The 15,200-nt window shown below is 39.8% G+C and overlaps 1 protein-coding gene across 7 annotated transcripts in view; it reads left to right on the top strand.

Moving 5' to 3' along the window:
* Positions 1-14,965, top strand: part of BCL11B (BCL11 transcription factor B) — a 90,582-nt gene extending 75,617 nt beyond the window's left edge. For all 7 annotated transcript variants that reach the window (XM_069858781.1, XM_069858780.1, XM_069858785.1 and 4 more), the window contains one exon: positions 12,398-14,965. In XM_069858781.1, coding sequence (XP_069714882.1) covers positions 12,398-14,409 — 2,012 coding nt within the window. In that variant the 3' untranslated portion in view covers positions 14,410-14,965. The remainder of the gene's footprint in view (positions 1-12,397) is intronic.
* Positions 14,966-15,200: the final 235 nt, after the last annotated feature.

The following is a 15,200-nucleotide window of genomic DNA, read 5'->3' as shown; positions in this document are numbered from 1 at the left end:
CCAAAACACAACATAATATCAGCATAAGAAGCAGCAACAGAATTTTCAAGGATTAATTTCAGTTTCTATATTTCAAATGATGCAAACGATGCTTTAGTAGATATGCCTCCATTTATTCCTCTAAAATATTTGCAGATGAGTTCTTTAGGCTTATAATTTCTGTGAACTGAGTTCTCTTCTTTTAACTACACCACCACAAACCAGATTTATTCCTACATTGAAGGCAGTGTCTTGAGACTAACAAATCCCAATGTGGAAGACGACCCTCATCCAGAGCTTATTAAAACCAATGGGAAGATTCCTATTGACTTTGGTGGGGTTTGTATTGGGTATAGTAAACATTCAATTTCTCTCCTTCTTTTGAATTTAAGTGCTCATTGTCACAGTGACATACTTTGTACTTTAGGCAAATCTTGAAACTGCCCTAATTTACTAGATTAACTTGTGCTGTTATTTCCCGTTGAGACAAAAAATCCAGTTGGGTGAAACTGTTGTATTTGCTTCTCCCAGGATAAGATTCCAAGGTTCTACCTTTGAAAGTCTAGTTGGCGTACCTGGAAAAGGATGGACTTTTGCCCTGCATTTAGCCCCTTTTTATCCTTTGTGCATACTGCTGTATTCACAGACAGTGGTACAGAGAGTAAATAATGTATATATACACCAACCTTCCCCCCCATGTGTGAATATATAAAAATAAAAGAAAACTGGAAAAAGTAAGCATTTATGCTTTGAATGTGAGGGAAATCATCCACTATGGTCAAATTAGGACATGGAAGTTGTGGCATATGCCCTGTCAAAGCAGAGCAGCACAGTTCTGTATCCTTAAATGTTGATACATAGCAGTGAAACCAGGTGAGATCTGGCCCCAGGTGCTGCTTGCTGCATGCATTGCTGAACAATTTTTAAAGGATGCAGAATGGGTAGTTGGAGGAGGAAAAAGTAGGTCTTTATTCCTAAACAGATCTTTTTTTTTGTGAAATATCTTGTAGGTTTAATGAATGATTAAAAAAAATGATCGACTTAAGCCTTCGCGCATTCCTCTAATAGCAACTCGGCATAATCCAGTCCTGACCTGGCTCCCCGTGATGTGCAGTGTTAGTTGTCATGGAGCCCCAGTTATGCCAAGAGGGCGAAGATTTTGTTGAGACCATGAAACTCATTTCACAGGTGACTGTACATGAATGCTGAATTAAGGGTCCTTCACAGAATTACTCTGAAGGGAAGGATTGGATGCTGAAGAGGTGCTCCAAGGACTGTTTCCGCTTTCCCTGCCTGCACAGCAAGAGCCTACATGGCTTGAAAAAGAGCTTCACAGCAAAGATTCTTTTATTCATTCCTTTAAATTTAAATCTGTTTTTGAAGCATTTTATCTTCAAGTTCATAGGTTCAAATTCTGTGGTCATCAGAGATGAGGCATCAAAGTGAATTTGTAGATAATTTGGATAGTGGCCCATGCTGAAGGTGTGTGCCTTCTAAACTTAATTAGAGGTGTAGTTTGTTGCAGGTAAAAATTATTGGTACACAAGGAAGGTTTTATTTGGAAACAGCTGTAGGTTGGCAGCTGTGCCAGTCATGTCTGTTCTTCTGAGTAACGGAAGCCATGCAGCCAGGAATAGCAGTGCTTTGGTGACAAGTGTTGAGAATATTGGCTGAATCGCACTATGAAAATATTTTCGTTATTTTTATTATTACTGTTCTGCAAGTGGATTTAAGATGTGTGCCTACCTATGGCTGTGCGCACAAGCAGATGAGGTGGAGAGGGAGGGCTATTATTCTTATTTTCTTCCAATCACATCTCTTTAGCATTTTGTACATATCAGCATTCTAGCTGAGCGATTTGCTAATTGCACTGGAAGACCCACTTTAAATGCAGGAATACTGAAACTTTGAAACTGTAACATTTTGACTGGCGAGAATGACCAGTCTTCTTTTCTCTTTCGCAGTGAGCTAGTTGAAGGAAGCTGGCATTGTCAGAGTGAAAGCTCTGCAGAAGTGCCGCAGGTTTTTCATATGGAAATGTGAAATAATGGGGTGATTAAATAGAGCTGTATATTAAAGTACATCTGACATTAGAATTAGCATAATGTGCTCTAGCCCTAGGCTGAGTACTTTATTTGCCATCTGCGTCGGACCAAAATCCCCTGGGGAAGCGCTAAAATATTCTGAATAAACTCAGCCCGAGTTCTTATTGAGAGTAAAATACCATTTGTGGCACGTCGTATTGATTCGTCTTAATTGCGGTGCAGAAAAGAACATTCAGTTGCTGATGACTTTTGTACTCTGTGACAAGTCGGCTGGAGTTATTCTAACACTGCAGTTGGTTAACCTGAACAGACTGTCGTGCTCAGAGAAGGAGAAAACCTTATCTTCAGCAGCATAAACTACAGTATCATCTCCTGGCTTTACTCCTTTCTGTCTTGATGCAGCATCCATTTTTTTTTTTTCCCCCCCTATTATTCCCTGAAAACAGCAGCCAATGAACTAAAGGGGAAATGGGACTTCATTGAATCAGTCCAAGAAAATTCACATTTTTACCTAGTTATTCTCCCCAGTCTCCCTCCCCACACCTCCACCCCCTCATCTTCTTAAGAAAAACCCAGAAATATCTGACCAGCTTTCATCTAAGGGAATGAAAATCAGTGGAACTTGTCCTTAAGGATGCATCTCCACAACCATTAGTTCTAGAGATTTATTATGGATATTTTGTAAAAAGCTGTGGTTTCTCCTGTGTGTAAGACCACAGTCTTAGTCGATTGTAATGGTTTGATTTTTGTCAACTCTCCACTCAAATAGGTTGCTGAATACCTTTGAAAAAGTGCTTATAACATGCATAAAAGATAAATATTTCATCTGAAGGAAAATACTTTGATGCTCCATGCAATTCTGTAGCATTCATAAGGTCCGGTTTTTACCCTATAATTGCCTATCATTATATACAATTTACATATTCAAACATTCTCTGCAAACCTTAGTCTAGCATGTTTTTATTACAAATTCAGATCAAGGGAATAACCTTTAACTTCAGACACAAATGAGACAAATTTACAAGTGCATGTCTGCTGTTTTCTTGTGTTTTATAAATCCCTGCAGACCTGAACACTTTTGCCATAACGCCACTCAGAACAATATACATATATTACTACTTGTTTGTAGTGCTTCGGTAATGAGTCCCCTTTGTATTAGATAACCTATATAATTCAGCATCTAGGCCCTCCATAACGTCAATTATCTCCTCATAGCTAAATGTACATTCCATTAAAACAAGATTTACAGCCTTTATAATACTTCTTAGGATTGAACTGGATTTAAAGAAGCAGAGATGGGAGTTAGCATTTGTTAAAGAAGCAATGAATTAAAACAAAAATGCTATTTCATTTACTGACTATGAATAGGCACCTAATATCCTTAAGAAATAGTTGTAGTAAAATAGACTGAAGTATTCTTGGGGAAAAAAAACCAGAAAAATTTGTTTTCACCCTTTGGCTTTTTTTATTGTTTCCTTATTTACTCTTTATTTTTCCATTATATGACAGGGACAATTTCCTTTATGTATCCTCCTCTAAGTTCCTATTCAGATTACTGAGAATTCTTTCTTGGAAGATGAGAAAATGGCACCTTAGAAAAGTCCGTGGGAAAAATAAATCCCAGCACTTGCCAGTTTTCAAAATAAACCAGTTGCAGAAAACCGATTTAAAGGGAAGCTGCTGGCATATTTCATATGTTGTAGAAAAGACTGACATTATTTCAAACACATTTGAATACCTTATGCAAAGAAAAGGCCTAAAAGTGTCCTTGAGCAGTACAAGCATTTTTCATTAATGCTGTAAATGGGATCCTACTTGTTAAATCACCAGCCATGGCTAGTCCTTTGGTCTTTTCATCTCACGAGTGGGTACATTTACCCCCAGTATAACATTACCCATTTTCACTGATAGTATTTTATACAGCAGGTTTGTAAAGCGTCCTTTCTCTGTGCTAGCTGATGTTAGGTTCAGAGCAACTAACTATAAGACACAGAGCGGTTTAGATGCTAAAGGTGGAGTCAATTGAAACTGTTGTACCACAAAGGGCTAATTTAAAAGTTAACTCATTCACTATTGATCTTTTAATATTGATTTTCCTTTTTGCTTCTTACTTTTCACACTTCTTCCTTTCTCCGCTTTATAAATTGCTTTTGTATTTTAGAATTTAACACCAATTAAAAGAAGGTGTTCAGAGATGGCAAACCGGTATTTTATCTTCCATTTTAATAGTGCTTCTTGCTCAAAATCCCTGTCATGTGTTCTGATTTTTGCTATATGATTTTTTTTCTTTTTCAGCACTAAATAAAAGCACTTCTTTTACTTCTGTAGGCTGAACATTAACTTCCAGTAAGCCACAAGCTCTTTTAAGGAATGAGAAATTGGACATCCAGAAGGAAGTTGCCCAAAATGACTATTGACATTTTATACCTAAAAATATAATATCCTCATTTTGCAATGCACTAGAAATTAGACTGACCTGTACATTTGGCTAATTTATGTGAATTCGGAAGTGCAGATTTGAGATATGATTAAGTCTAGCAGAAAATGGGACTATTGAACAGAAGCTGCAGCTTCAGCCAAGGGTCACCTGTGTCCATTAAGAAGCAGGAAGCATCTGTTTGTGTTATGCATGGCTGTAGTCTGCCTGCAGCCTCCTTTTTTTTGTAAATAGAAATGTTAGGAAGGACATATAAAATGCTTCTAGGGAAAGTTTAATTAAAAAAAAATCACAATTCAGTATATTCAAATAAGACTATTTAAGATAGTTTGTGGTAATCTGGTATAGCTCATCTGGAAAAAATCGAAGTCTGCAATGGTGGACATCGGAGCTACTTTGAATTCATAGCAGGGTAATTCAAATCAGGGTTTGGCTAAGAGCATGATTTTAAGGCATCAGGGTGATATCTCTAAGTCTTTTAAGGATCCATGCTCTTTATTCTTGGAATTATGAAAGGATTTGCTAAAGATAGCCAGAATGGCAAGCTGACTTCTTAACTACGTGATTGGCACTTAACGTGTTTGGTTTTTCACTCATAATAAAATAGTTCATTTGACCAAAAAGATATTTATTATTACATGAATGATAAACAGACAATTTGCAGCCCTGCCTAATAGAAAAGGAACATGGCTGAAAACCACATATGACTGCAGAAAATAAAATAGACTCCCAAAAGTGGGGCAGCATTTAATCCACCAAAGAGAGAGTTCGGCAGTTGGCTTTAGAAAAGAAGGAATTAATAGTAAATTACTAATAGTAGTGCAATATTAATATATTTTAACATTGGTGTCAAGTAGTGCTATTGCAGATCTTTTTCAACAGGTAGAAAATGCTCTTGAGAATATTCACATCACTAATTAAAATGAGTGCTGGGAATGAGAGGGTCTTGCGGGATTTTGTAAGTTCTCTTGGCATAATGCATCTTGCATAATCTCTGTAGAGAACTTGCAGTCTCACTAGTCAGGGTAGAAACAGGATGGGGAAAGCTGTAAAATACACAGACAGTGTGTGGGAGAAGAATATTGCATGAAGTCGTGATTTCTCTTCTGTTTGAAGATGGCACTGGAGGAGTTAGGCTGTTCAAGAGGCAAGGTAGGAGAAGAGAACAGGACCTAGTATGGGAAGAAACAGGATTCTGTTACTGAGAAATAAGACTTCTGGGACACTTATCCTTTCTTTAGACACTCTTATTTTTCCATCCACATCTTGAAAACATTTCATTTTTGTTTCCCTGTCACATTCTTTTCTTTAACCGACCTCATCCTGAGATTCCCCATTTCCAGATGATGACAGGCTCTGTGGCCCCTCATGCTTGGGCTCCTGCACCTAAACCTTCATCTCCTCTTCTTGACTGAGATGCACTTCAGGTTGGCTGAGCTTTACAAGAGAGAGTGACTGTTTATCTGAGTGGAGAGTTGGAGGTGCTTAGGTTGTGAGACTGCAGGTGTTTTGCTAAGCCATAAAATGCCAGCTTTAGTTGCCAGTTGATGATTACTTCATGAATTGTTGGTGATAGTCCCTGTCACCCTCAGCAGGACATGCTGCTAGACTCTCTCTTGAACCATTTCTTTAGACAAGGCATTTTAGGATAGGATGCACTGTGTTAGCTCTGGGGATGGATAGAGAAGTTGCACTTGTTTTACATCCTCAGCTCATGTTGCCATCAAAACAATTAAAGTGAAGTGAAAGATAAAGAGGAATGGTTCCTTTGCATTTGGTGTTTAAAATGAGTGACTGACATTGGACTGGTGGTGGTGATCCTCACTCAGTCTTGGACCTTACTTTACACTTCTGTCTTTTTTACTGAGACTGTCAGTCCCTCTGAAGTGGACGTAGCAACACTTACAAACACCCCAGGGACTGCAGGAAAGGTAAACCTCTCGATACTGAGTGTGCTCAGCACATGTTTATTCAGTCATAAACATGTCTAAGTAAGTGTTCTTGCTAACTTGGATAGTTTAGAGCAGTAATATGGCTTATAAGACCTCTTTGGCAGAAAAATCTATAGTAGAGATATTTTTGCTTACCCAGTCAAGCATTGGATATGAACCAATGTAGTTCACACTGCAGATGCACACTGCAGACACCTGGAAAGTATTTGGCCCTTGTCTAGGTTACCTGTCAAACCACATATAACCATATATTTTCTTCACTGTGAAACACTAAATCTTTCCAGTATTTAATGCCCTTCTCTTTAAATGTCAGCTGGTCTTACAAGGAGACTTGTTAAACTAGTGTTCTCAATTATGGCATTTTAATTTAATAATAATTCAATTAAAGGTGTGTTTTTTTATAGAGCATCCATGCTACCTTTATTGGTATTATTAGAGTAACCATAATAATAACAAGGAGTAATTGTTTAAATGCTCATTAAAAATTGAGTGGTGGCAAAGAGAGTAATGTTGGTGGAAAGATTGTAGGAACTTGATACATGTCTGTTCCTGAGTGCTACAATAAAAGGTGTCCTTTCTTTAAAGCTTGCAAGTTTCTGCTTTTCCTGAACTCCTAAAGGTGCAGTAAAGCAGCATTAAAATTCCTTATCATTTTTATTGCTGCTGTTGTAACTTTGTAAAGGGAACCAGCAACCCTATCTGGAAAGTATTGATAGAGGTAAAGAATGGCAGTGGTTATTTGGACCTGACTGCAGGTCCTCACTGCAGTCCTGGCAGGGTTGTAGGTGGGTGATTAAAAAGTGGAGAAAGTCATTCTCTGTAACAGCTAATGGAATTATTCAGGCATGCTGAGGGGAGGATTCATAAGGCACTGGATGTCACTGTAGCCCAGCAAAAAATAATGAATTCTCAACAGTTCTTATCTCAAACTGATTATTGTTTGATGGCATCCAGAATAACAGGATATTTAAGGGAAATTTATCTCCAGGGCAAAGGTGCTCAGTATTCAGGGTATATAGAAAGTCATGTACCAACTGGGCAAGGAAGATCTGCGTATCACTAAATGATGCAAGACAGACTGCAGAGGACAGATAAGTCAGTGGATTCAGGCTGCCTGGTGCAGCGTGATGAATGTCCACAGACCCAGGCTGCTCTTGTTCTGGGCTGGGCAATCTGACCCGTCTTTTCTCACTGTAAGGGCAGAATTTGGGAGGCAGGATCTGAATTTAGTTTTGTTTTGTACTGTTCATGAAAGAGAAAAAACGCTCATTATTGCTTTGACATTTTGAACAGAACATGATCTGTCATGCAGTGATGGAGAGAACACATTTTAATATTTCTGGAAAGACCATCTTTTGTCATAATATGAAGAAAAGGCAAGAGTGTTCAATAAGTCCATAGTTTATAATTACCTGCTTAGGGAGAAGATGATAGAGAGATTTTTAATCTACCAGATAAAAAAATAACAAGGTCTAATGGCTGCAGTTGAACACAATTTGAATTGGAAACAAGACAGTTTTTTTTTTTAATACTGAAGATAGTTAACCATCACCACAGACTACTTTGATACATAGTCTTATACATATTGTCTCTCACTTGGCATTTTCAGATCAGGTTGGGAGAAAGGTGCTCAAAGACTTGAAGAAGTTCAGCTTGAAATCACTGGGATGCATGATATCTGTATGTGAGGTGCAGACTAAATTTTTTTCTGTTTTTCATGCTCTTGTAGGTAGGACAAAATATTATGATATTAAATCCCAGGAAGAAGGATTTAGATTAAGGCACTTGGGGAATGTTCATGATGGTAAAGAAGAAATGAGGTAGACATTCCATCTGGGTGGCCTTCAAAGTGGGGTAATGGAGCATCTGCTATAGATATGAATAGATGCATAGATATGGACATCCCTTGGGTCAGGAACTGGACAAGGGCAACCCTTAAGGTTTATATCCCAGCTCTCTAATTCTTTAATTTCATGGTTCTTCCTAGCCTTCAAATCAATAGTTCTGAACCTATATACCGGTATCCCAGTGGGATCCAGCCTACAAACTTGTTTCATGTCTGAACTCCAGTGGTAATATTTATTTGCCCTTAGTGCAACCTCGAATCTACTATTGACTGTTCAGGGCTTGTGGCCTGGATGTCTCATCTCAGCACATACACTGTATCTCCGAACTAATGTAAAGTTAAAAAATTATACTTGAGCCATCAGCCTTGAAACCTTGCCTAGTTACAGACTGTAGGGTTGAATCCATGTGTAATTCCTTGAACAGTACTAATGAAGTCTTGGCTTTTGCTTACTTCTAAGCACATGAATAATTTCACCAGTATCCAACAGAGCACTTCAGCCTATGCTTAAGTTTCACTGATGTTGATTACTCACATGCTCAAAGTCAAGCACATGCTAAAGTGATAAATACTGCATATGGCAAAGCCTATATAGCTAGTTGTTATAAAGTGGGTATTTAGACAGACTTCAGCACAGGTGGCAAGGGATTAAGATAGCCATATATCAAAACTGGCCTCATAACAAAGAGTTTTATAGTGTAGGTGCACTGCATTATTAAATACAAGGATCATTCTTGAGCAATACATGACTGTTTCTGGGCATGTTTAAAATATTTAGCAAGTTTTCGAATATAAAAACGTTTAGAGTGGATCTTCAAAGACTTTTTGGCATTGTTCTGTTCTTAAAAGTGAGCATCTACACTGCTCAGGGCAACTTCTAGGCAAGATAACCATGAAGTGATAATATGGAAATGAACACTTTATTTTTTTTTTTCCATTTTTTTAATGGGGAGTCTGAGGACAGTCTTTGAGGGTTGTGAAAGTTTATATATATATATGCACACACAGGCATGCAAAAACGAACACTTGTGAGGCAGCCATAGATTGGTAGCCAGGTAGCCTGCAGTCAATTTTGCTATTGTGTCGGGGTCTCCTGAAGAGGAATGTTAAGGAGCATAAAAGCTAAACAAAACAAAAAGAAAGAGAAGACTGTTTTATGACTGCCAGCTTGTAAATCTTAGAGCACTAATAGCACTAATTTGCTCTGTTTGAAAGAAAATTCAAAAGGAGCAGGATTGACTTTCCTCACTTGAATTTCACAGAGGTGAAGTTTTGGAACATGAAACAAAACAAAACATCACAAAACATCTCAGTTCCATGTAACATGTAGTAGCAAGCATCCAGCCAGCTGCCATTTTGAGGGTAATTTTTTTAATCAGCCATTTCAGTTTTAGATTGGCCTTGATCCTCAGCCTGCTCAGGAATTTTTCTCCTTACGTGTGTGCCTTTGCTGAAGTAAATGTGTTGCTGTTGTTGTCCTCGTTGTCATCTAATACACAGCTGCTTTCTTCCTCTTAGCAGCTCTTGAGCCAAGCAAGGAGAATGCGTGCACACACACTCAAACACTTTATTTTCTTAAAGAAAAAAATAACGTCACAACAAAAAAGAATGCATGCTGTGACTTTAAAAATGAAAGAATAAAACAGCTGTGGGTAATAAATCGATTAATTAGAATGGATAAAATGAAGGTGAAGGGTGCAGAGCACACTTTAATTTGAAGATATATGACCTTGTAAGATGCTGCACTTCATTTGCTATTAGATCACACTTCAGAAGGGGCTTTATTAAAATCTATTCTAGGGTGAGCTGAGGTAAAACATATTGTTAAAAAAAGCTTTTGACAGAGTATGTTATATAGTTTAGTCTGCTTCAGTGATTTCTGTCACTTTTTATACTACACATGTTGCCGTGCAAGAAAAGTTAAAGGTCTAGACATTTTCATCATATTTCTGTAAGAAACAGATATTTAAATATTTGAAGTAATAATGGAAGCATTTACTGTTGCTTTGGCTTCACAGCTAACATAAAACTCCCTAACTGCCTCAGTGCTGAGTAGATTTTTAAGGGGTAATGTATCAGTTACTTTCCGTGTTTGTATGTGGCTTTCATTAATGTCAACGGCAGTTACAGGTAATTTATCCAAGCTGAATACAGTTCCCAAACTTCTGTTCTTTCCCAACAGCAATTGTTAGAGATTAATCGAAGCAACTGGATCTGTCCTGTGTGACGCATTGTGCAGGGCTGGGGCACAGGGGCTGCGTTAGCCAGGCAGAAACGCCCACTGTGTTGCATATGTTTTTTCTTGGCTGTGGAGAGCCAGCTTCTACTAAATCGGGGTCTGGAGCTGCTATCCACAGCAATAACCCTACTAAATCAATACGAGCATGAGGAGCTGCACTGCATTTATCACCTACCTTTGTAAATAAGTCTCAATCTGATAGATGCTCCTTTCTTTACGCTTTTATGGATGTTCATTCGGTGATAAGATTAAGATAGACTGACAGGCTGATAGGTAGGCAGATAATCTTATATCCTCCTTGTATAAGGTTTTGTAGGTTTTGTTAGCAGCAGCCATTCCTGAAGCAGCCAGAAGAGGGGAATTCAGTCAGCAGTAATCCTGCTTCGCCTGGTGTGCCAGAGTTTAATTTTTTGTCTTTTTTTTTTTTTCATTTTGACTTCTCTGAGTCATTCTTCTTTACAGAGGTAGTTTTGATAACATGGTTCTGTTCTTATAAGCTCTTTCATTTTCAAGCTCAAGCAACAGGCTTTTGTAAATGGCAGCTCCCCCTGTCTAGAAAGGGGTTGTATAGCTCAGCTTTGGATCTGAGCTTCTGCAGAGGGGCTGGTATCGGTCTTTGTTCAGGTCATTATGCAGATATGGGTCAGGCGGGAAGCCTTGTTCAGGTTTTGAACTTTCCGGTAGTGCCTTTAGGTGCAGCAGGGCCATCACTAGCCAAAATATGTGCTTTCATAAACAAAGAAGCAAACAAGAAATTAATTATAGTTTTTCCAAAATGGGTAATTGTTTTTCTGGAAACCTCCCCCTCATTAAAAAAAAACCCAACCCAAAACAACAAAAAAAGCAAACAGCAGAATCCTGGACCATGATTTTCAAGTTGACACATATTTATGCATTTATCAGAGTCTTGCAGAGGCATTGAAAAAAGGAAAGGTGGTGGGGGGAGTGCTTTTTGAAGATAGCACGGAGTTTATATTGTGCCCAGGACTGGAATTTTCTAGCTAGCAAAATTATGACTGTAGTGCAGACTTGTCCACACCTGTCCTTTATGTAAAGCTGAATCAAGGTTAAAGGAATGCTTTCCACCTTTATGCAGTTGTTCAAAGAGGCTAGAAATGCAAACAGAACAATATTTTTGGCTCCAGTGAGCATTTCTGCATTGGAGGGCAGGCTCAGGCTCAGAAATTCTTGGGACCCAGTTCAAGCATGGCCCGACATTTGTTACTGTTAATTGCAAGTGTGCTGTCGGCTTTGATTACCGGATGTTTCATTTGAGTGGCTTCTTGGTGTTTTGGCAAAAAGAATGTCAAAGTGGTTTATGCAAGGGTATGTTTTCAAAGCTCCTGTTGACTTGAATAGGACTTGTGCAGCTAAATACCTACACAGTATTTTTAAAATGGAAGTGCTGGCATGACTGAAGCATGTATAAATTAAATTCAGCAAGATCTCAGGGGACTGCTGCACGAAGTACACAAAAATATAAAGTGAAAGAGTGAAAATGATACTGAAGCTCCTTGCAGGTGTCTTGTAAAACGTACCACACTGCATTTTCCTTGGGTTTTTTTTGTAGTCGTAAATCCCTTGAAACAAATTCTTTTTTGTGAAATAAACACATGAAAGGATTTGGATCCCTATATGTCATAAATGAAGGTTTTATTTGCAAGTTAGAGGATATAAACCAATATGTATGTGTAATATTTGTCATACATGTTAAGTGAATAAGTGTGGTGACTAAATGTGCTGTTCAACAGTTTATATCAGTCAATACATTGCAATTAAGTCCTTCTTTCAGAAATGCCAAGGAGGAAATCTGCTAGCAAAATAAGGTGCATGCCAACTGTAATTAAATATTCTCCACTGTATTATTTTTTGAGTGTTCTTTCTGTTTTTCTGTTATAGGTAAAGATGAGCCTTCAAGCTATATTTGCACAACATGCAAGCAGCCTTTTAATAGCGCTTGGTTCTTGCTTCAGCATGCCCAGAACACACATGGATTCCGCATCTACCTGGAAACAAGCCCTTCAAACAGTTCCCTTACTCCACGCATCACCATCCCTCCTCCTCTGGGACCAGAGACTGTTGCACAGTCCCCGCTGATGAATTTCCTTGGAGACAACAACCCTTTCAATCTTTTGCGGATGACAGGACCCATCTTGCGTGAACACCCTGGCTTTGGTGAGGGTCGGCTCCCAAACACGCCTCCACTGTTCAGCCCACCGCCTCGTCATCATCTGGATCCACATCGCCTTAGTGCCGAAGAAATGGGGTTAGTTGCCCAGCATCCCAGTGCCTTTGACAGAGTTATGCGTTTAAACCCCATGGCAATTGAGTCCCCAGCGATGGATTTCTCCAGAAGGCTTCGAGAGCTGGCAGGAAACAGTTCCACCCCTCCGCCAGTCTCACCCAGTCGTACCAACCCTATGCATCGCCTATTGAATCCTTTCCAGCCAAGTCCTAAATCACCTTTTTTGAGCACCCCGCCACTGCCTCCCATGCCCCCCAGCAGCACTACACCTCCCCAGCCTCAGGCCAAGAGCAAATCCTGTGAATTTTGTGGCAAAACATTCAAGTTCCAGAGTAACCTTATCGTGCACCGGCGCAGTCACACAGGAGAAAAGCCCTACAAGTGTCAGCTCTGTGACCACGCTTGCTCCCAAGCCAGCAAGCTAAAACGCCACATGAAAACGCATATGCATAAAGCTGGCTCCATGACGGGCAGGTCAGATGATGGACTGTCCACCACTAGTTCCCCTGAGCCAGGCACAAGTGAGCTCACTGGAGAGGGACTGAAATCCAGTGAGGCAGATTTCAGGAACGAGAGCGATCCTTCCCTGGGCCATGACAATGAAGAAGAGGAAGAAGAGGAGGAGGAGGAAGAGGAGTTAGAAAATGAGAGCCGGCCAGAGTCGAGCTTCAGTATGGACTCGGAGCTGAGTCGTAACCGAGAAAATGGCTCTAAGTCGCTGCCGGATGAGAAATCCCTTGTCCTGGGAAAAGTCATCGAGAATGTAAGTCTAGGTGCCATCCAGCAATATAATGACATGCTAGCTGAAAAACAGAAGAGGAGTAGCTTCATGAAAAGGTCTTCTGACCAGCGAGACTTGTGTCCTCGAGACCTCTGTCCAAGAGATCCAGGTGATGAAGACTCAGTGGTAGGAGAGCTGGACCGCACTGATGAAGGGACGGTCAATGGAAGAAACTTTGGCCCGGGTGAACCCTTCCCAAACTTGTTCCCCCGCAAGCCAACACCTATCACGAGCCCCAGTTTAAACAATTCCTCTAAAAGAATAAAGATAGAGAAAGATTTGGACTTGCCACCAGCAACGATAATACCTTCTGAAAACGTTTACTCCCAGTGGCTGGTAGGGTACGCAGCATCGCGGCACTTCATGAAGGATCCGTTCCTCGGATTCACAGACTCCCGACAATCCCCCTTTGCAACCTCTTCGGAGCATTCATCAGAGAATGGGAGCCTGCGTTTCTCCACCCCGCCGGGGGACATGCTGGATGGGGGGCTCTCAGGGCGCAGTGGCACGGCGAGCGGAGGCAGCACCCCCCACATCAGTGGTCCCGGCCCTGGGCGACCCAGTTCGAAGGAAGGGCGCAGGAGCGATACATGTGAGTACTGTGGCAAAGTCTTTAAGAACTGCAGCAATTTGACGGTGCACCGTCGGAGCCACACTGGAGAGCGGCCTTACAAATGCGAGCTCTGCAACTATGCATGTGCCCAGAGCAGTAAGCTGACGCGCCATATGAAAACGCATGGCCAGATAGGGAAGGAGGTCTACCGCTGCGACATTTGCCAGATGCCCTTCAGTGTTTACAGCACCCTGGAGAAACACATGAAAAAGTGGCATGGAGAACATTTGCTGACAAATGACGTCAAAATTGAGCAGGCAGAAAGAAGCTAAGGCCGCCCTCCCCCACTTCCCCCCCCAACCCCCCCTCCCCGCTAGGTTAAATTTCAGGGGTCTACGTAACATTTTATTTGTACAGTTTAAGTATTGCCAACTGAGAAAAGATGACCTAATTTGCCTCCGTAAACATAACTTAGCATAACTATGGTAGGTGCCAGACTTTGGCACTTAAAATATAACCTGTGTCTACAAAGTTCTATTAAACCTGAGGGTTGATTAAGGCAGTAAAAATTGTGGAGCCTTTTAACTGTGCAATAATTTCTGTATTTATTGGGTTTTTGTAATTTTTTGGCATGTGCAGGTACTTTTTTTTATTCTTTCTGTTTAAATTTCTTTTAAAATTTTGTTGGGTATCCCTTTTTAATTTTACCCAGTCGTAGCCTGAGATTACTTGCATTGTAGGGGTAAAACATATCTTTTTAAATTATAATTTTTGGGCCGCTGCTTTGTTGAAATTTAAGCTAAGCATGTGTAATTTCTTGTGAAGAAGCCAGCATTTGAACAGAAATCTTTCTTCTTTCCTTTTCTTTTTCTTTTCTTTTCTTTTCTTTTCTTTTCTTTTCTTTTCTTTTCTTTTCTTTTCTTTTCTTTTCTTTTCTTTTCTTTTCTTTTCTTTTCTTTTCTTTTCTTTTCTTTTCTTTTCTTTTCTTTTCTTTTCTTTTCTTTTCTTTTCTTTTCTTTTCCCTCTCTTTCTTGGTTTCCTCTTCTTAAATAACCTTGAAGATTAGGGAAAACAAAATTGTACAGCGGATAACAATCTTTAAAATTAGCACTTTCTTTTGGAA

Source organism: Phaenicophaeus curvirostris, chromosome 5, assembly GCF_032191515.1.
Source record: "Phaenicophaeus curvirostris isolate KB17595 chromosome 5, BPBGC_Pcur_1.0, whole genome shotgun sequence".
NCBI classification, from domain to species: Eukaryota; Metazoa; Chordata; class Aves; order Cuculiformes; family Cuculidae; genus Phaenicophaeus; species Phaenicophaeus curvirostris.
This window is presented reverse-complemented; position numbering and strand designations above follow the sequence as displayed.